This window comes from Megalobrama amblycephala, linkage group LG19 (assembly GCF_018812025.1).
Source record: "Megalobrama amblycephala isolate DHTTF-2021 linkage group LG19, ASM1881202v1, whole genome shotgun sequence".
NCBI lineage: Eukaryota > Metazoa > Chordata > Actinopteri > Cypriniformes > Xenocyprididae > Megalobrama > Megalobrama amblycephala.
Window position 1 is genome coordinate 14,308,363 of NC_063062.1, and position 21,996 is coordinate 14,330,358.

The following is a 21,996-nucleotide window of genomic DNA, read 5'->3' on the forward strand; positions in this document are numbered from 1 at the left end:
TAAAACAGGGGCAGGCAAGTTCGGTCCTAGAGAGCCGCTGTCCTGCTGAGTTTAGCTCCAACCTTAATCAAACACACCTGAACAAGCTAATCAAGCTCTTCAGGATTACTAAGGCTATAAGCAGCTGAAGGTTTTTTTACAGGGTTGGAGCTAAACTCTGCAGGACAGCGGCTCTCTAGGACCGAACTTGCCTACCCCTGGCATAAAACATTAATTAATTTAATTTAATTTAATGAATCTTTTAAAATGTAATCAAATCATTAACTTTTTTTGCAAACAAAGCACTGCAAAAAACAGATGTTTAGTGTTTAATGGAAAAATAATTGTGATTTTGCGTTATATTTCTAAAAAAAATAATGTTGTATTATTATTATTTTATTATTGCTGTGAGAAGTACATTCTACTGCACAATATTAGCCTAATATATTTCTGTTTTAATTTTTTCAGTTTAAACCAAACTTTTATTTTGGCGGGTTGTAGTGAAGATAATTGAGTTTGACAGGTTGTGTATTGATGATATGAGAGGCTCATCAGAGCAGCTCTGGTGATAAAGTTCATGTGGAGTGTCCTCATATAGTGATTACCACTTTCAAGGCCCAGAAAGGTTGTAAAGACATCGTTAAAATAGTCCATGTGACTACAGTGGTTCAACCTTAATTTATGAAGCGACGAAAATTCAATTTTTTTCGCCAAAACCCCCCAAAAATAACGACTTTATTCAACAATTTCTTCTCTTCCGTGTCAGTCTCCGACACTGTACACACGAGCAGCATGACGCATGCGTGTGATGCTGACGCAGGAGCCAGCCAATACTGAGCCGGCATTCTGACATGCACTTTTTTTTTTTTTTTTTTTGCGCACAAAAAGTATTCTCGTCACGTCATAAAATTAAGGTTCAACCACTATAGTCACATGGACTATTTTAATGATGTCTTTACTACCTTTCTGGGCCTTGAAAGTGGTAATTGCGTTGCTTTCTATGGGGGATCAGAAAGCTCTCGGATTTCATCAAAAATATCTTAATTTGTGTTCCGAAGATGAATGAAGGTTTTAATTTGTGTTCCAAAGATGAACAAATGTCTTACGGGTGTGGAACGAAATGAGGGTGTGTAATTAATAATAGAATTTTAATTTCTGGGTGAACTAACACTTTAAATAGCAGCCTTTTTACTGTTTAATATTCACAGACACTAGTCAATATCGCAATTTGATTAAGTGTACAGCCCTACTTTTAATTTGTTTATCCCAATTTTCTGACATTACGTGTTATACAGTAATTTCCATTTTTATGACTGTATTCATTCCTTGAATCCATCGCATTTTTTGCATTGCGGAAATCAGGGCCCTACTAAACAAAGTGGCTAAAGGGATAGTTCACGTTGTTTTCTCAACCTAATATATTGTTCCAAACCTGTATGACTTACTTACTTGTGTGGAACACAAAAGAAGATATTTTGAAGGATGTTTGTGTGACTGTGTCCATAGTCCAAGTCAGCTGGGTCCAAAACAACATGAATATTTGGTACAATTTTAACGTACGGACAAAAACACTTTTCATTTTTGGGTGAACTATCCTTTAACTCTGAAGTTCGGTCCACTCACCTTGATTCCTCTGCCTGCATTTGTAAAGCCATGGTGGTGGACTGTGAAATTTCAGTGACATCAGAAATGATTGGCCCTCCTGTTATCGCACTGCTAGTGGAGCAGGAAGCACTTTCTGTGGATGGCTGGTAAAACATGAAAGAGATTCTGTTTGTCATATTTTATTGATTGAGAAAGACACCAAAACACCTGTTGTACTAGGCATGATACAGTGAGAAAAATCTTCTCTGTCAGATCTTCAATCTTTAATATGAAAGCTTTCTCACCGACTGGATATAGAAAGATTCTTGCAAGGACTCCATGGAGTGGCTATGGCTGAATTTGGAGGCAGGAGGGGTGGAGCAGCCATCATCCAGCATGAGAGGACTGAGGAGAAGGAAATATGCAGCATATAAATGAAAGAAGCCACATTTTCATCAATAAAGGTTTAAGTGTCAAACGCAAACACCTTATGACTATTGTTGAGAACTGAAATTCTATTGCACCCTAGTGGTAAGAAACGTTGGAACAATGTTGTTATTAGTGAGCCACTTAAAAGTTACAGCAAGGTAACAAGCTCTGGCTCTTGCGGTCCCTCTTACCCAGTTTGTTCTCATGCGTCACACTAGCTGACGGTGCACCTTTTAATAGAGGGTAGAGGGTCATGCGCTACAGTTCAGGTGTTTGTGGGTGCGTGTGTGAGGGCAAGAGCTCAGGAGGTCTGACTCAGCATTCAGGTCCATTCATCCCAGCGAGGGCAGTGAATTGTATCAGCTGACTGTTTCCAGCTGAGTTGGCCGTTCCCTCTACTGTGTTTGTGTTGGAGCATCAGGCTGTTGATTGCTATTTTCTGTTTGCTCTTTTTTGTTTGTGTGTGTGTGTGTGTGTGGATACAAAATCAAGTGCTTCAGATTAGTGTTTGTGTTGAAGTGTGTGTTACAGATGAATAGGTACACTCACAGCTTTCTCTTCATTCCCACAGTGCTAGGAGTGTTGGACTGCATCTGGCTGAACAGGAACTGAATCAGCTATTAATAGAACAGAGAAACAGAGAGTGATAAAGCATTACTCAGTCACTAAATCAGCACAGCAGCATCTATTCCAATAACAGCCATTGTGGGCATGAGCTGTATTTCTTACCTTGTTCATGACTTTCTGCTGCTGTGTATGATTCTGCCTCAGTGACACCACCTCCCTCCACAGAACATCATTCTGCCTACAAGATAGATAGATATATAGATCATTTAATTACAAAATAAACATAACTGGATGTGTAATTAAAGTGTTAGTACACGAAAAAATGAAATTTGTCATTAATTACAAACACGCAAGTTCATCTTCGGAACACAAATTAAGATATTTTTGATGAAATTTAACAATGTTTTTACTACTTTTCTGGACTTTGAATGACGGTAATTACATTGCTTTCTATGGGAGATTTAAAAAAATTCATCAAAAATATCTTAATTTGTATTCCGAAGATGAACTTACGGGTGTGGAACGACATGAGGGTGAGTAATTAATGACAGAAATGTCATTTTTGGGTGAACTAACCCTTTAAATTACAGTTACTAATAAAAATGTTAACGATTACAAAAGGGGGTTACATCTAATTTTTTGTTTAATGGATTTCTTTCCCAAAATGCATTGACTGCTCTAAAATATGAGACACCAATGTTTCAGGAGTTTAGGACACAGAATAGGACACATGCTTATTCAATAACTGTTTAACTTCCTATTTGAGTTTATGTATATGCTTTATTTTTTAAGATTAACTTTTTTTTTTTTTCAAGGCATTCTTAGATGCCAGTGTTTCCTATTGGTCATACACTGTAAAAATATATTTTCATGATTTGTTATCACAACATTTTTTTCTTTTGTCAAATCAACTTTAATAATTAATGTGATTCAGATAACATAATATTTTGAGTTTCTGTTGATTTAAACCAATCGCCTTCATTGCATTAACTCAAATTTTTAATTTCAATGAACTCAAAATTTTAAGGCGACCAGGTAACTTACTTTTAAACCAACAAGTCTTTATTACAGTGTAGTTATGCAAAGATTTAATTTAAAAAACAGTATCAGTTACTATTTCCTGTTATGATTTTAAATCTGTATTTGACCTCAGAACGATCTCAAAGTAAAAATAGATTTTAGTCTGATTTTGTAATCAGTAAAGTAATTGAAATAGTTACACTAGGTTACTTATTGCATTTTAAATAGGGTAAATGGACCCACTTTATATTAAGTGGCCTTAACTACTATGTACTTACTTTTAAATTAATAATTTGATACAATGCACTTATTGTGTACATTCATGTTTTTACATTGTACTTATATTTTAAAAACACCTGCATGTAATTACATCTGTAATTAATTTCTGTAATTACATATATAATTACACTGTTGACCCATCCCTTAACCCTTACCCCTACCCTTAAACCTACCCATACCACCAAACCTGTCCCTAACCTTAACCGTACCCCACCTCAATAGCAGCAAAAGTGTTTTGCAATTCAGTATGAACCCAATAAGTACATTGTACTTATTTTTTGATGTAAGTACTTAGTAGTTAAGGCCACTTAATATAAAGTGGGACCGGGTAACTTGTAATCTGTAACCTATTCCAAAATAACCTTCTCAACACTGCTGATTATTCAGTCACTACTAACTGAATATGGGCATCTGGTCAGACCGCTGCACTCCACCTGTCAGGTGAGCTGCTGAATGTTCTATTGAGGCAGCTTAAACAAAACACCAAACCACTGAGATTCACAATGCAGAGGAGCCAATGAATGAGTCAACTACAGAAGTAGGTGAAAAGTTAGAGGGATAATAGAGGTGAAAAGTCAAGCTGTTGTTTGGGGTTCAATTGTTTTGTCACTAAGGGTGAGGATAGGCAGTGATGCCATGGGATTAACTGTTAAACGTCTTACTGTTTCATATCCTGCATCTGCATCTCCATGTTCTCTTGTTGGCTGCGTAACACCTGCACCTCATACAACAGCTTACTCAAGTCCTCCTGCCGCACTTTGGTCTCTTCACTTTTCACTATTGACACCTGTGAGTACACAAACACATAAACTATCATGCAGTATTGGGTAAACAAACCTTCAGCCTTCTCCTCTGTGTGTGTCAGAGCCTCTGACTCAGAGGATGAGAGCAAATAAAACAAAAGTGAGAATCACTTAAAGATGAGACGCCTCACCTTGCGCTTAATGTGCTCAAGCAGATGCTCGTGGCCCTGGAGGAAATAGAGGTGCTGGAACTCGGTGTCATCTCTCTCTGGCTTCACCAGCCCACTCTGCTCAATATTCACCACCTTCCTGAAGCCGTCTGAGAGAGATGTGAGAGGTTAACACAAACACTCTTTCAATCTGGAGTGTCTGTGATAGTTTTGGGATGTTTGTCAACGCAGGCTCATACTTACACATGTTGAGCTGGCGTACAAAGCTTGCCATGTTATTGTGTTTGAAGTATTTGGGCAGAACCTCCTTAGCAAATCTGCCTTGGTCAAAAACATGGAAGCTGGTGCCCGTCTAGAATGAGGGAAAACAAGGCAAAAAGGAAAACATGCTTTTGCTTTTATTATAGTTCTAAAGCACAAAACAGATAGCATGTGTTTATGAAGGGGAGTCTTTTATCGTTCGTCCTTGAGCTTTTACTGAAAGACATTGTTTAAATGCAAAACTGAGACACACGATTGTGGTAAATCAGAGAGAAGCATCTGCTAAGAGTGGCCTGCCTGTTTTTCAACCTCATTGAGTTTTCATTATCTTTCTGCTGTTATTTATTTATTGCCCTTTTTTGCACACACAAGTAGAATGTAAATGCTTTTTGATACACAAGATTTTTAGCAAGTGAATTAATGTGTGCAGTACTGATGATTCATTGCCAAATTTATGTCAATTAAACTGAGATATAGAGATGGAAAAAGGCATTTTCACCAGTAGATTATGAATATAATCATTATGCAGTCTCAAAGTATTGATGCAAATAAATTATATTAAAGAGTTTGGCAATGATTTTTGTGGTTCTGAGTTCAGTCAATATTTTTTTATTAGCTTTTGATTGGACCTTTCATTGATGTTCATTTAAAATGAACTTTAAATATTTTCATACGGATGCAGTATGAATAGCCTGTATAAACAGAATGAATATAGAAAATATGTTTTTTTTTAATCATTCTGATGACCTAAGCAAGATCATCAATAATAATAGTAATAAATCCATCTTCAGTCTTCTTTTAAAACTTCATCAGCACATTACCTCAAAGTTCAACGCTTATTAACATATTTCCATTATGAAGAATAATATGCCATATTTAAACAAGGCGTTAATATAAACGGTTAAAAATGCACATTGTAAAATATACTTTTTTATATGAAAATTTCTCTACAATTTACTACAGCAAAAACAAATGATCAAAATATTGGAAAATATTTGCTTAGTTAACACAATCTTTTTTTTTACAAGAATTTTTGTACCCCAAATTTTAATATCATACAAATATTTTCATACATTTAAATATTTCATATATAGTTTTTCTATCAAAATTCTTTTAAATATCCCAATGTCCCCCTATAGCTCTTTATACAGCCTCATAGGGGTGCTCAGAAAATGAATATTGATATATATATACTCTGATATTGCAATTTGGGGTAGGAAAGATATTTATTTTAAAACAGATACCACTGTTAACTAAGTAAATATATTCCAATATTTTAGTAATTTCTTTTAAGCTGTAGAAAATGACAAATTCTAATGATTTCATTTAGTAAACAACATGTTTATGCTTACTATTTTTCACAAACAATATAAAAGGGTCTGTATACATGCCGATAAAGCATAGCTTTGAATACATAGCTTCCATTTCATTGCAAGGGATCATCATATTAGGAGGTCCTTGGCATTAAAAATGTTTGAAAATAACTTACATTTAAACTTTTAAATGTGTTGCTCTGGCTATCTACTCAAAGGCCCACAACAGTCCAACAAAATTTCCATAATTAAATGGCAACATTGCTTTTCTTCCTGATTATCTTTCTATTTTAGATCTACACAATTTATTATATATAATATAGATAAATCAAATAGGATGTACTCACAGTACTCCAGCAAATCAGATGATTGGTCTCTGGGTCCTCCACAAGAGTCCAGAGTTTAGTGAGGAAAGCAGGTACATTGCTAGCGTATCCTCCATCCACACCTATAGAGCCTGGGTTCTCCTGCATGACTACACTTGGACTTGAACAGATGAGTCTTTAATCCAGAAGTATTTTAGTCCATTTCCAAATCGATGCTCTCTTGGGATTGGCAAGACTGGATTGGCGTTGCTGATGCTGATCCTCTCTCCTTCTCCTCCTCTCTCTTTCTGTGGCCTAGTCATAGGGCCATATTGGTCCCTGCCATTCCCACAGGTCAGAGTCAGCATAAAGCAATGCCCTGCAGCATCACCACTATACCCCCTCACTCAACAAAGGATCCCACAGGAGAACAATACACACCCACACAAAGCCTAGAATAATGCCACACTGTCACGCCAAACAGCACAATGATCAAACGCAACCTGCACAGGAGAGTGTGCTGGGCAGATGTGAAGGGGTTTTGTGTGGATTTTGAATCATCATTCATGATGTTAAGGTTGTTGTTTAGAAAAAAAAACTGCTTGTCTTCAAGAGGTGAAATATTTACAAATACATACAGTATATCCACCTGAACAGGTGGTCTGCTGTCTGATCTATCTATCTGTCCGTCCGTCCGTCCACCCACTTACCCACCTATCCATCTATGCATGTATCTATCTATTCATCCATCTGTCCATCCATCCATCCATCCATCCATCCATCTATGCATGTATATCCATCCATCTATCTATCTATCTATCTATCTATCTATCTATCTATCTATCTATCTATCTATCTATCTATCTATCTATCTATCTATCCATCCATCCATGTATCTATCCATCCATCCATCCATCCATGAATCTATCTGTCCGTCCATCCATATATGCATGTATCTATCCATCCATCCGTTCATCCGTCCGTCCATCCATCCATCCATCTATGCATGTATCCATCCATCTATCTATCTATCTATCTATCTATCTATCTATCTATCTATCTATCTATCTATCCGTCCATCCGTCCGTCCACCCACCCACCCATCCATCCATCCATCCATCCATCCATCCATCCATCCATCTATGCATGTACCTATCCATCCATCCATCTATCTATCTATCTATCTATCTATCTATCTATCGGTCCATCCATCCATCCATCCATGTATCTATCCATCCATCTGTCCATCCATCCATGAATCTATCTGTCCGTCCATCCATATATGCATGTATCTATCCATCCATCCGTTCATCCGTCCGTCCATCCATCCATCCATCCATCTATGCATGTATCCATCCATCTATCTATCTATCTATCTATCCGTCCGTCCGTCCACCCACCCACCCATCCATCCATCCATCCATCCATCCATCCATCCATCCATCTATGCATGTACCTATCCATCCATCCATCTATCTATCTATCTATCTATCTATCTATCTATCTATCGGTCCATCCATCCATCCATGTATCTATCCATCCATCTGTCCATCCATCCATGAATCTATCTGTCCGTCCATCCATATATGCATGTATCTATCCATCCATCCGTTCATCCGTCCGTCCATCCATCCATCCATCCATCTATGCATGTATCCATCCGTCCATCTATCTATCTATCTATCTATCTATCTATCTATCTATCTATCTATCTATCTATCTATCTATCTATCTATCTATCTATCCGTCCATCCGTCCGTCCACCCACCCACCCACCCATCCATGCATGTACCTATCCATCCATCCATCCATTCATCCATCATCATCTATCTATCTATCTATCTATCTATCTATCTATCTATCTATCTATCTATCTATCTATCTATCTATCTATCTATCTATCTATCTATCTATCTATCTATCTATCTATCTATCTATCTATCTATCGGTCCATCCATCCATCCATGTATCTATCCATCCATCTGTCCATCCATCCATGAATCTATCTGTCCGTCCATCCATATATGCATGTATCTATCCATCCATCCGTTCATCCGTCCGTCCATCCATCCATCCATCTATGCATGTATCCATCCGTCCATCTATCTATCTATCTATCTATCTATCTATCTATCTATCTATCTATCTATCTATCTATCCGTCCATCCGTCCGTCCGTCCACCCACCCACCCATCCATCCATCCATCCATGCATGTACCTATCCATCCATCCATCCATCCATCCATCCATCCATCTATCTATCTATCTATCTATCTATCTATCTATCTATCTATCTATCTATCTATCTATCTATCTATCTATCTATCTATCTATCTATCTATCCATCCATGTATCTATCCATCCATCCATCCATCTGTCCATCCATCCATGAATCTATCTGTCCGTCCATCCATATATGCATGTATCTATCCATCCATCCGTTCATCCGTCCGTCCATCCATCCATCCATCCATCCATCCATCCATCCATCTATGCATGTATCCATCCGTCCATCTATCCATCCATTTATCTATCTATCTATCTATCTATCTATCTATCTATCTATCTATCTATCTATCTATCTATCTATCTATCTATCTATCTATCCTTTCTGAGCTTTATTGGCATGGTAAAAAGAAGCTTTACTTTGTCAAATTATTAGAAACACACATACAAATAATAAAATAAAAATAAACAGAAATGCTCTACCTTTATCTAACCAGCAGGGTTTTCCTTTTTTAAAAATAAAATAAAATAACATAAAATAAGCAAAATTGCTCTATCCTTATCTAACCAGCAGGGGGACCCATAATCCAGATCTGCAGTATTTTTATCTCTCTACCTCTCATTACTCATGCAACACAGTAATCATTTCAACAGATTTTTTTTCCATAAAACAGCACATGTATTATGGAATCTGTTTCTGTAGTTCCTTACTCAGCAAAGTTCAGCATCAAGCAAAAAAACTCAGCAAATTCACATATACACACATGGGTAGCTGAATAGATGTGTATGAAATCCAAATAAGAGTTGGGGTGACACAAAACTTAGCACAGTAATTTCAAAATGAAAACAGATGGCTGCATTACTATAATTTTCAATTAACCTATTCTTGTGAATAACAGGAAAAACTCTATAGGCACTGAATCCATGGTGACAGACATTATAAATGCTTCCGTAGTCATTCAGGTCAAAGCCTGACTCACTTAAACATGATTAGTAGCTGACGCAAGCAAAATTCAAATCACTGGTCAGCATCTGTATACACTAAACAGGTCATAGGCCTTCATGACGACTTACTTCCTCACTTTCAAGCTGTAGCATTATGTCACCACAAGTCATTTTAAGGGGCTCGTTTAGAGAAATCCCATGCACATCCTGTTGGTTAATGAATTAAATTTCAGCATTAATTTCAGGAGTCAAGATCAGAAGCAGTAAGTAATTGTTCCCATGTATCACATTCCAGTAGGCACATTTTAATTAGTGCTAGAGGAAGAAGGAAGTGTTTGATTTGCATGAGGATGCACACATCTGTCAGGTTTGTTGTCATGTGGGAGGTAAGTCTGTGTTTTTTTGTGTAGTAACAAGTTAAGGGACCATTTGCTAGCCATTTTAGGCAATATGTTTTAGTTGCTAGGCATTTACAAATTAATATTTTTTGAGTAGTTGAATTAGACTCAATATGGATCAAGCTGTATGTTGTTTTTCAGCAATTTCCATCTTAGTATCAATTTTCTCCATCTCCTGAAGTAATCCTGCAACTTCACAAGAGCATTTATTGTACTCTCTTCTTCCGCTTCTGCGATAAATCACAGTCAAGATATTGACTCCTCACAGCAAACAGCAATACTGGCAGCACTAATATAAGTGCTGTACTTGAATTGCATAGACAAACTGCATCTACATATCTGTAATTACATCTTTTACAGTATTTAAAGGGATAGTTCACCCAAAAATGAAACTTTTGTAGAATTTTGGTCACCAAACAGTTGACGGTAGCCATTGACTTGCATAGTATATATTTTTTTCTTACTATGGAAGTCAATTGCTACGGTCAACTGACTGGTTACCAACATTCTTCAAAATTCTTTATTTGTGTTCAGCAGAAGAAAGAAACTCATACAGGTTTGGAACAACATGAGGGTGAGTAAATGATGACAAAATTTTCATTTTTTGGTGAACTATCACTTTAAATGTCGTAGCTAAGTTTGAATTTATGAAATTACAGTTGTTAGGTCATTATCAAAATATGATGACAAACCTGTCCCTTAAATTTTCAGTCATGAAAAATAGTCAAGAAACTTCACGCAAAAGACATAACTTTAGCAGTCTATAAAATATGATATAATTTCACTATATTTCTATATTTTTTTGCATGCATTTAAAAAAAAATACCTTATTTGAATTTTCAGGTGCCTAAAAAAATCTTTATCCCATTAATCCCATTTAACATCAGTGTTATCAATGCTAACATGGTGATTTTAACAATGCTAGCATGGTGATTTTCCCATCATGTTGTGAAAGTAATACATTTTTATGTATTTTTCCCCCCTAAGTGGTTAATTAAACCACCATTGTCTTCACAACCCTAATTTGTGAAATAAAATAAAATAATAAAATAAGATAAAACAATAAAGAACAAAAGTCAAATTGTCCATTATAATGAGTTATAATGTCAAAATATAATTAAATGCCATCAGCTTTTAAAACATCAACATTTTGTAAGTCTGAAATGTCGGAATCCGGTCATTATTTACAAATCACATAATGAAATGTTGATAAATATTTTCAATTTGGACTCTATGGACTCAAATCCCTAATCTGCTACAGTACGTCATGTAAGCATCACAGGGCCACGAAATCACTGGCCTGAGGGTCAAAGAGCACATGATGTAGGATTTAAAACAGCCATCAGTGATTACAGCTGCGAGGTCAGTCATGATCTTGTTATTAATAAAGTTGAGAGCCGGGCTTAATCAAATGAACTGGTGGCCTCGGTTTGAACAGCCAAGGTGGCAACGCAGCTGCGTTTATGCAGCTTTATGCTAATGCTAATCTGACCAAACACATAATCCATTAGTGATTTAACACTATGAGGAATTTGTACCATGGACACATGTCCATCCATATCCTTTTAAAATCTACTTGAACATAGAAATCAGAGAGAAAATGAATAGTTAATAATCAAACAGAAACAACTGAATTAATTATATACTTGTAAGATGCAGTGGTGACCCTGAGGGTTTGTCAAAACAGATTATGGAAGACAGAGATGAGAAATATGAGGGTGGTGTATGTGTGTGTGAGAAAGAGAGCGAGAGAGAGAGAGAGCAAGCGAGCGAGAGAGGAGGTATCCAATCACACACACTTCAGTTTGACTGGTGTGTTAGGACTGTGACGTTTAACTCCAGGTGGAACTAAGGCCACAAGTGAGATCAAAGCCACACTCTCTGAAAAAGAGAAACAAATTATTCACATCTAAAACTAGTCTGCATTTCAGTTTGTGAGGGACGAAAGGGGAAATACAGAATGATGTTGATTATTTTAGCATCATCTTGACCATTCCTCATACTTTATATATAACCTACTGCCTTTCAAAATTTTGGTGTCTGTAAGATGTTATATAAGTACTTTTTTTTTTTTTTTTAAGGTCTCTTTTGCTCAACAAAGCTGCATCAATTATATAAAAAACAGTAAAGTTGTGAAATATTTAAAATGTGATGTATGCTTGTGATGGCAAAGCTGAATTTCCAGCATCATTACTCCAGTCTTCAGTGTCACATGATCTTTCAGAAATCATTCTAATATGCTCATTTGGTGCAAAAGAAACATGTTGAAAACAGCTGTGCTGCTTAATATTTTTGTGAAAACAGAAACATTTTTTTTTTCAGGATTCTTTGATGAATAGAATGTTAAAAAGAACAGCATTTATTTGAAATAGCAAACTTCTGCAACATTATAAATGTCTTTACTGTCACATTTGATCATTTTAATATGTCCTTGCTAAATAAAAGTGTTCATTATTTTGAATGGTGGTGTAGTAGGCTATATAAACAGATTCACCGATTTCAAAGGTAGGCCTACCTCACATCATACAGCTCATTGAGAAGACGTGCACTTCTCTTGTCAGACTCTCTCCTAGCTGACTTGAAAACATGCAAAATAGCGAATCTACTTTGCATGCACTTCAGACTGCAGAAGAATGAGGACTCGCGCTGGAATTGATACGGAAAAACCGACGCCATCGCTCGTCTCATCTCGGAGGCTGCGTCCTCCGGAGGCCACATCTGAAGGCTCCATACGTCATCCTGGCGGTCTCATTTAAGAAAAGTAACCATTAGATTGCAAAGTAAGAAAGAAATTACAGTATTTTACACCTCACGAGGAATAACAGTTAGTTTTATTACGGTTACTTTTCTTAAATGAGACATCCTTGATAACGTATGCAGCATAGTCTTTGTTTTAAAGGCGACCTCCAGTCTCCGAAATGATGGTGCCTTCAAGTCATGTCGGAAATATAGGCTGCGTCCGAAAACCTAGGTAGCTATACACTATGCACTTACTATGCACTTATGCACTATGTACTCATCCATGTAGTGCGTGAATTGTATAAGGTTATTTTGTCATTTAACATCGGAGTCTGAAAGCCCCTCCCCCTCCGCTACGTGATTAAAGCTGCGACAGTTGAGTGCATGAAGTGTCCAATATTCCCTGAATATTCCACACTTCGTTTTTTCCGTTAATTTAGTGCATCATCCGGGTATTTAAAGTGTACTTTTTCATTTTGGTATTTTCAGTGTGAACGCACTACTTGCACTGTTTATACTGAAAAATGTCATAGAATAGTGCACAAGTACACGAATTGGGACGCACCTAAAGACTTGCACGGCAGCGTTTGTACATGAAGGCACCTCACGAAACTGATTTCGGACAGACTTCTGAGGCAGCGTAACAGTTTAATGATCTACAGCAATATAGCGCGAGCTTTGGTGAGAACTAAACAAATATTTAATTATTACAGTAGTAATTTCTCGATAGAAATGATATCAAAATTAAAATATGTTGGTCAAAATCGTACATTTATCTAGCTCAACTGTCACAGAATGGAAAGCAGAGGATTGTGGGATATCAAAGGCAGGCAGCTAAGGATACATCTATGCTTCCTTCAAAAATCGATCAGATGAAGGTATCTCAGGAAACAGGAAGTGAAGCTAACATTGGATTCGGACGTGCCTTGATGCCTTCCTACCTTGAAATGTGTCCTCCGAAGGCAGCATTTTTACTGTTTTCGGACGCAGCCATAGTATCTACGAGCTGATCGCACATGAACGCCTCCACAATGTCGTAAACACGAGTGGGAAGCTCGGGATTTTCGTTAAGCCCCGATCTGTACGAGTTGTGGGCGTGTCAGTGAGAACCATGGCGGAATACCACAACTCTTATAGGTATTTAGCAGTGACATTGTCAGGCTTTTCTATTTACAACGAAGTAAGCTAATTCCCTGCACAAAATATGATAGCATTATAAGATAACTATATGACGATAAAGTTTACAGTGGCTTCATACATTAATTAAAAACATAAAAAAGCAAAACACACCTGATGCACATTCTTCCCACGTGAAAAAAATACTATAGTAATTTATAGTAAATAAATAAATTGTAGTATACTGTATAGGTATATTATAGTATTTGCAATACTTTGTTAAAGGGTTAGTTCACCCAAAAATGAAAATTATGTCATTAATGAATCACCCTCATGTCGTTCCAAACCCGTAAGACCTTCGTTCATCTTCGGAACACTGAACACAGTTTAAGATATTTTAGATTTAGTCCGAGAGCTTTCTGTCCCTCCATTGAAAATGTATGTACGGTAGACTGTCCATGTCCAGAAAGGTAATAAAAACATCATCAAAGTAGTCCATGTGACATCAGAGGGTTAGTTAGAATTTGTTGAAGCATCGAAAATACATTTTGGTCCAAAAATAACAAAAACTACGACTTTATTCAGCATTGTGTTCTCTTCCGGAATCCTTTCCATTGAATTGATTCCATTGAATTGATTCCATTGAACTGATTCCATTGAATCCTTTCATCTGTCCGCGTTGGTAATGCACTTTTACGTCACCGTGGTTGTTTTTGGCGATTAGGACATCCGTGACATGCACACTTACGCACCATTTTAAAAAATATAGCAATACCAAAATACAAACAATGTAGAATAGCTTGAATACAGCGTGCGTCTCCCTCAGACTGTAAACGAAGCTCTGGCGCACTAGATAACACGTCAGCAGCGTCTTACATCAGCACCGTGAACCACACTCCAGAGCAGAAGGGGGTGGTAATGCACCAATAAGCTGGATGCCAACCGCCGTAAAACAGGAAAGAAGAAGAAGAAGCGGAGTCGTGAACGCGAATTGACAACAGACCCGGAAGAGAAGACAATGCTGAATAAAGTCGTAGTTTTTGTTATTTTTGGACCAAAATGTATTTTCGATGCTTCAAAATGTCGCGGATGTCCTAATCGCCAAAAACAACCACGGCGACGTAAAAGTGCATTACCAACGACAGATGAAAGGATTCAATGGAATCAGTTCAATGGAATCAATTCAATGGAATCAATTCAATGGAAAGGATTCCGGAAGAGAAGACAATGCTGAATAAAGTTGTTGTTTTTGTTATTTTTGGACCAAAATGTATTTTCGATGCTTCAAAAAATTCTAACTAACCCACTGATGTCACATGGACTACTTTGATGATGTTTTTATTACCTTTCTGGACATGTTCAGTAGTATGGTTCAAAAACACTATAGTATTTACTATAAATTACTATAGTATTTTTTCACCTGGGTTTGTTCTTCATTTTCTAGAATTAGAAGTGCTGTATTTTTGTGTAATTAATTAAGAGAAGACACACCACCATCTTACTATGACAAAAGTGACTTAAACGCACCTACTGTCATAAACTTGACTTCACACCTCGTAAATACAAACTTCCCAGGAGGACTTGAATGCACCATCAGACGCAACTTGTGTATCAAGAGCTGAGGAAGCCAAGCTGGAGCTGAAATTCAGATTTGTGACCCTGGACCACAAAACCAGTCATAAGGGTCAGTTTTTTAAAATTTAGATTTATTTATAAATAAGCTTTCAAATGATGTATGGTTTGTTAGGATAGGACACTATCTGGCCGAGACACAACTATTTGAAAATCTGGAATCTGAGGGTGCAAAAAAAAAAAATCAAAATATTGAGAAAATTGCCTTTAAAGTTGTCCAAATGAAGTCCTAGGAATGCATATCCACTCACAAAAATACATTTTTGATAGTAGGAAATTTACAAAATATCATGATCTTGGAACATGATCTTTACTTGATATCCTAATGATTTTTGCCATAAAAGAAATATCAATAATTTTGATCCATACAATTTATTGTTGGCTATTGCTACGAATATAACTGTGCGACTTATGACTGCTTTTGTGGTCCAGGGTCACATATGTTCATAGGCGTTTCGTTTACACTCACTGCGGTAGACCAATCTTAACAGACTGGGCCATCTGACCAATCAGAGCAGAGTAATCTGGCGGAAAGGAGGGGTTTAGAGAGACTGAATCTTCGACCGAACCTTTTCAGACTCTTTGAGAAATGAGGTGACGTGCAATGTTTATTATGAGAAATTTCAAGTGTTTTTTGACCTCGGATGCATGTAAATATAGACCTCCAAAACAAAATGAAGAACCTTTAGTTTAAATAGCATAATAGTTAAATAGCATAAAAATTTCACCAGGGCCACTGTAGCAACCACTTAGCAGTTCCTTGCTAAAATTTTCATTTTACAAAAAAATCCTTCCTTTGTAAAATGCTAACAATCACTCACCTCCAAATGCCCTTGCATTGTAGCAATGATTTTTGCCAAAGCACTACTCACATTTTCCTCCTTTTTTATCATGTTAAAAATGTTTAAAAAAATTAATCAAACAACAACAAAAGAATCTTTAAAAATTAATTAATTAAAAATTAAAACAAACAATATAATCTAAAATACATATAATCTAAAAAAGAAGAAAGGATGAAAACAAAGAAGAGTCTGGTTTAGCAGATGGTGAAGACCTCGCACAAACCAACAGCAAGACCAATTAGTTGATCTGTGAAGGTGATGTTTACGAGTGTTCAAAGCCCTTTAGCATTCTCTGCACTCGCAGGCTCAGAAAGCATGCGACCAGCTGTCACTCGATACTATCATGTGTGTTCAGAGCAGAAGTGTGCAGAAACATCTACGTGATTGTTGACTTGCCTTTCCACATGATTTCAGACACTTCCTTGCCCTCACATGCCATGTTGCAAACAAAAACAATGCAGCCACTTCAGGTCAAAAGGACACTTATCCTACATAAAGTTAACAGTTCTTCAGTGTTTTCAACAAACCAACTGTCAATATAATTCTGTCTGAAAAAGTCAATGCATGAAATTAGATCCATTTACTGAAATAGGCATCCATAATGTGCCTTTATCAAGTCTGCTCTGTTTGATTAACCAGGGTAATGCAGGTTATTGTGCGCTGTGATTATTGATTAATCTAATGCTAAAGCTGAAGTGTGTAATTTAAAGTGTGCACCATAGAATTACAAAATGAAATTGCAAAAATAATTATGGTTTTCAAACAGGTTACCCAAACACTCCCCTATTTACTGTTGTGAACATGAAATGTATGTAAACTTCATAGTTCAACTTTGACTCAAATTGTTGTGCTAAAAATTCATTCATATTTGTTATATAACACACGCACACACACACACACACATATGTGTATATATATATATATATATATATATATATATATATATATACACTGTAAAAAATGACAGTGATTTTAACAGTAAAAGACTGTAAAAATGCTTCGGTGAAAAACTGTCAATTGGTTTACAGAAAGTTTCGATGAATAACTGTAATAGATCTAACGGTACATTTAATGTAATTTTACGGTAAAATACCGTAAATTCACAGTTTTTGGAAGTGAAAAATAACAATTGATTGTAAAATTTACAGTGAAAAACCGTAAATTGACATTCCCACAATTCCCTGCGTGACACTTCACATTTGATATATTTTCATTGAAATAACTCTGTTTCTTCTTAGTTTTTCTCATTTTTTTCTAATCAGTTATGTACATTAGGGTTTTATGTTACATCTAGTGTTGTTAAATTAATGTTTATTGCATTTTTAAAATTTCATGCATGTTACCATGATGGTGTTTAGTGTGTGTGTGAATGACTGTGTGCACCTTCTATATATTAGTATTATTCTCCTCAGCTTGTGGAAAAGCTGCTTGTGATGAGCTTTGATTCATCATGTGACTCTTATCACCACTGTTTGGTGACTGTCAGTGTATTATAAAGGTACAAAACAGATATTAGTACTTCATTAGGTTGGTAAATTAACATTATATCAGTTAATGAAATACGTTATTTTACCGTAAATTTAACAGATTTTTTTACGTTGCTATTGTATTTTTTACGGTAAAGTTCTGGCAACCACAGCTGCCAGTTTTTTACCGTAAATTTTACTGGGATTTTTTTTACAGTGTATATATATAATAAATCTTATTGTTGTCATTGTGTTTTTGGTCAGTTAGCTTTGTCCACTTTCTTTGTTTCCCTTTCTTTATTTCCTTGCTAGTTGCTTCTCGCTGAAGTGGTTCTGGCTGTGTTTTATTCAGGAGGTAACTGAATAACAGAGGCACTTTTGTGGCCTAGGCCTCCTGTCTGCTCTATCTCCCCTCCTCTCTAGGCCTGTGCATTATTCAGAGACATTGCTGGTAAGAGCCAAGTCCCCAAAGTAACATTCCTTCTGCTCCACAGAACTGCTCCTGAACCTCAGCTGCCTCCAGAAAGCATAGTGGTTGAAACAGCTATATTCTCTTTTTTATTCATGGTGATGTAAAAGTTGGAGCAACACATAATATCAGCACCGGACTGCTGAACATGATGTTCTGGACATGTTTTGAAAGTGCTGTTGCTGGGGATTTCAACACAGATGGTTTCCTTCTCTGGTGTAAACAGAAAACAAAAGTACTGTAACACTGTTTTTTGCTCTTTTTTAAGAAAATGTTCAGCTTAAAGCTTTGAAATTTAGCCTAAAACATCTTGACATGTCAGCAGACATTAATTTTTAAAGGTGCAGTGGGTAAAAAGCACATAAAAGAAGCTACGGTGGCCGACACAGGACAAAGTCGTCTGAGACAGCAGAGAGTAGCCAGTCAAGCAATGAAGTTTCTTCTTACTTCTAACAAAGAATGGTCTCTAATATCTAGATGACGACTACTACTACTTCTTCTTTGTGCGTATATTCAACGTAGTGACGATGCAAGCTGCCTCTAAAAACACCAACGAAGAAGAAGAACAACAACATAGTGACGAAACGGCCTCTGTAGGGCAGTTTGTCCATTTAGGGCTACTGTAGAAGCATGCCGCCACAAATTGGCGACTTAACAGGGGATCCGCGGTGTATGTAGATAGAAACAGCTCATTCTAAGGTATACATAGGGTATACGTAACATAAGAGTTCATTATGCAAAGTCTTGAAAACATAGTTATGTATATCATTTCTGTCAATAGATCCTTCTAAATATTACACACTGGACCTTTAACTGAATCACATTTTCTGAAGAGATATGATCGCTTTATATGATGAACAGATTTAATTTCGGCTTTTATTCACATATAAACATTCATCAACACAGATAAAATGGTAAACGGAAGCTCAAGCATGTTTGCTTGGCGTGCGAGAACCAATGAGGTTCATTCTCTCATGTTACGCTGCACATTTGAGCTTCTGCAAGAACCAATGAGTTTTGTTCTTGCGCGTCTAGCAGGTTTGGTTGAGCTTCTTTTTATGTTCGCTGATGAATGTTTATATGTGAATAAAAGCCTAAACTCAGTCTGTTTATCATATAAAGCGATTGAGTCTCTTCAGAAAGTTTGGACGAAACCTCTCGATTCATATGGATTAGTTTTATGATCTCTTTTTGCAGCAAAGAAGAGTTGTGTGGATAGAAATCTCTCAGATTGAATTTAAAATAACTTAATTTGTGTTTTAAAGATGAACAAAAGCCTTATGGGTTTGGAATGTCATGAGCACATAACCCTTTTTTATGATGTCTACATAGAGGAAGTGGTTACATTCATGACATACATAAAACTTAACATCTTTAAACATCTTTGACGGTGATTGCCATCCTTTTCTAATGAAGTAGTGATGAATTGTGTGTTTACAGAGTCTCTATAGTTTTCAGGAAAAATCCTTTTAAAAGAACATTCTTGGTTCAATACAAGGTAAGCACAATCGTAAGGATTTGTGGCATATTGATTAAACACTTGTCCCTGCTTTTCTTTAAACTATACTTGACTTTTTTATATAAAGCTAAATATTTTCAACTCATAATTAAGTGTATAAACTGCTATGACATTTATATCCAAATGAAACTCTGCTCTCTTTGTTCCTCTAGTAGTTGCCCAGCAAGGACTAAATGGTGACAACGTGTTCCTGGAAACACAGAGGATTGAGATAAGCTATTCCATGTAAGCCAGATCACTAAAGCAACCAGAGCCCATGACAACACTTGTTTCAACACCTTGTCTCCTGATCTGGCCAGATCAAAGGCCTTCAGTGGGCCTTCTCCAAAGAGAAGTGCAATTTACTGTCAGTTTTGTCTATAAAGCGGTCTTGAATTTCAAAACCCCGGAGAAGATGTTGCATTCATTTTGAAAATGCTTGTTCCCTGAATACTCTGCTATTCATTTGGGAGCGTTTTAGCAGATACTGGCCAATACTGTGGCATCTTCATGTGGGTGGATTTGAACATGTAGAATCAACTATATGAAAAAGTGTTTTTTTGATCAAAATAAACAAATGGTTTTAAGGGAACTGCACAGAATCATTTCTTTGAAGTGTGTAAGCAGCAGGGACACTTATGCCGTCATGTGTTAATGCTGAATGTCCCATCATATGCTTCCAGTGTTTCATGGGATTAGAGTGGATTTAGTGTAAATGCCTGTAATTTCTAAAAGGCTTGAGAGATTATAAAAGAAACTAGACATGACGATTTCATTTTATCATCAATCTAACAGAAAATAAGAGCTGAATGATGTATGTTAAATGCATAATATACTCATATACTATCAGTCGGGCCTACTAATATATTCTGTCACATATATAAATTCAAAAGGTTAGTTCTCCTCATTTAAAGAGCACTTTAATACCTCTGATCAAGGTCACTTTGAATGTGAATTCATTGCTCCAAATTTACACCACATTATTTCAGTGTTGGGTGTAATGCATTACTAAGTAATTACTGTAATTTAATTACTTTTCTCTTGAAAAAGTCAACTAAGGGATTGCTCTTCATTTCTGTAATTTGTAGGATTAGTTCACTTTAAAATGAAAATTACCCCAAGATTTAGTCACCCTCAAGCCATCATAAATGTATATGACTTTCTTCTTTCTGATGAACACAATCAGTGATATATTAACCCTTAAATGCATGACTGTTTCGCCAATCATTCTTACATATTCGGGTCTTTATCGACCCGGATCTATATCTAACACGGAAGGATCTCTACCGGTCGTGATAATATAAAACTCCTCTGATATTAGAGTAACAATTACAGAAGAATAAAATAAATCGTATTTTGTTACCTTTTGGAGCTTGAAAGGGCTCCGTTTGAGCAGATGTTTTTATGCCATCATCACAGTCCTCGTCAGAGCTCATTTCCCAGTAAATTCAGCAAATAATGGGCTAGTTTTATGTTTGAGGTCACGAATATGAGTCCATTCGCGATCTCAAACATTTTCTCAGAACTATATAATTTTCAACATCTTCAAAATCAATATTTCGATCGCTAACAGCTTCGCCAGATTCATCCAGTAACAGTTACAGTCATATTTGATTGCGTTCAGTATACTTGTTCTGCAGTAAATCGCTGAACCATTTCATCTTTCATTTTGAATGAGTCGTCACTTCAGCTTTGTGTATCAGACATTGCCACCTTGTGGAATAAAGGTGAATTGCACTTATTCTGTCATCTAAGATTCAATTATTGTTGCGCAGAAAAAATATATGTACACTCATACACACCTCGGGTCGTTTGCGACCCTATACAATTTTTACAAAAAATTAATACAAAAATAGGCATTCTTTTATAATTTTATGATTTTTTTCTTGTTATATTCTTTATAATGAATTGATTGAGGAATACCAAGAAGGCTGATGTCTAACTTTAAAAAATGAACGAGGAGGAGGGTAGTGAATGACGTCCCGGGTCACTAAAGACCCGAGGTATGCATTTAA

General features: G+C 36.4%; 1 protein-coding gene and 1 long non-coding RNA gene across 4 annotated transcripts in view; one reads left to right on the forward strand and one right to left on the reverse strand.

Moving 5' to 3' along the window:
• hsf4 (heat shock transcription factor 4) overlaps window positions 1-21,996 on the reverse strand; it is a 36,640-nt gene that overhangs the window by 2,805 nt on the left and 11,839 nt on the right. Inside the window, exons 1-9 of one of the 3 annotated variants that reach the window (XM_048168529.1) lie at window positions 12,735-13,638; window positions 6,693-6,989; window positions 5,015-5,123; window positions 4,793-4,920; window positions 4,521-4,645; window positions 2,722-2,797; window positions 2,542-2,609; window positions 1,869-1,968; window positions 1,603-1,727 (exon numbers count right to left, since the gene is read on the reverse strand). In XM_048168529.1, coding sequence (XP_048024486.1) covers window positions 1,603-1,727; window positions 1,869-1,968; window positions 2,542-2,609; window positions 2,722-2,797; window positions 4,521-4,645; window positions 4,793-4,920; window positions 5,015-5,123; window positions 6,693-6,818 — 857 coding nt within the window. In that variant the 5' untranslated portion in view covers window positions 6,819-6,989; window positions 12,735-13,638. Of the gene's footprint in view, window positions 1-1,602; window positions 1,728-1,868; window positions 1,969-2,541; window positions 2,610-2,721; window positions 2,798-4,520; window positions 4,646-4,792; window positions 4,921-5,014; window positions 5,124-6,692; window positions 7,408-12,734; window positions 13,639-21,996 lie in introns of those variants that run through there. The other 2 variants (XM_048168530.1, XM_048168528.1) reach the window with 2 other exon arrangements.
• Window positions 18,587-20,283, forward strand: LOC125254108. The gene is made up of 3 exons (XR_007181598.1): window positions 18,587-18,718; window positions 19,924-19,981; window positions 20,155-20,283. It is a non-coding gene; the product is annotated as an uncharacterized LOC125254108 (long non-coding RNA).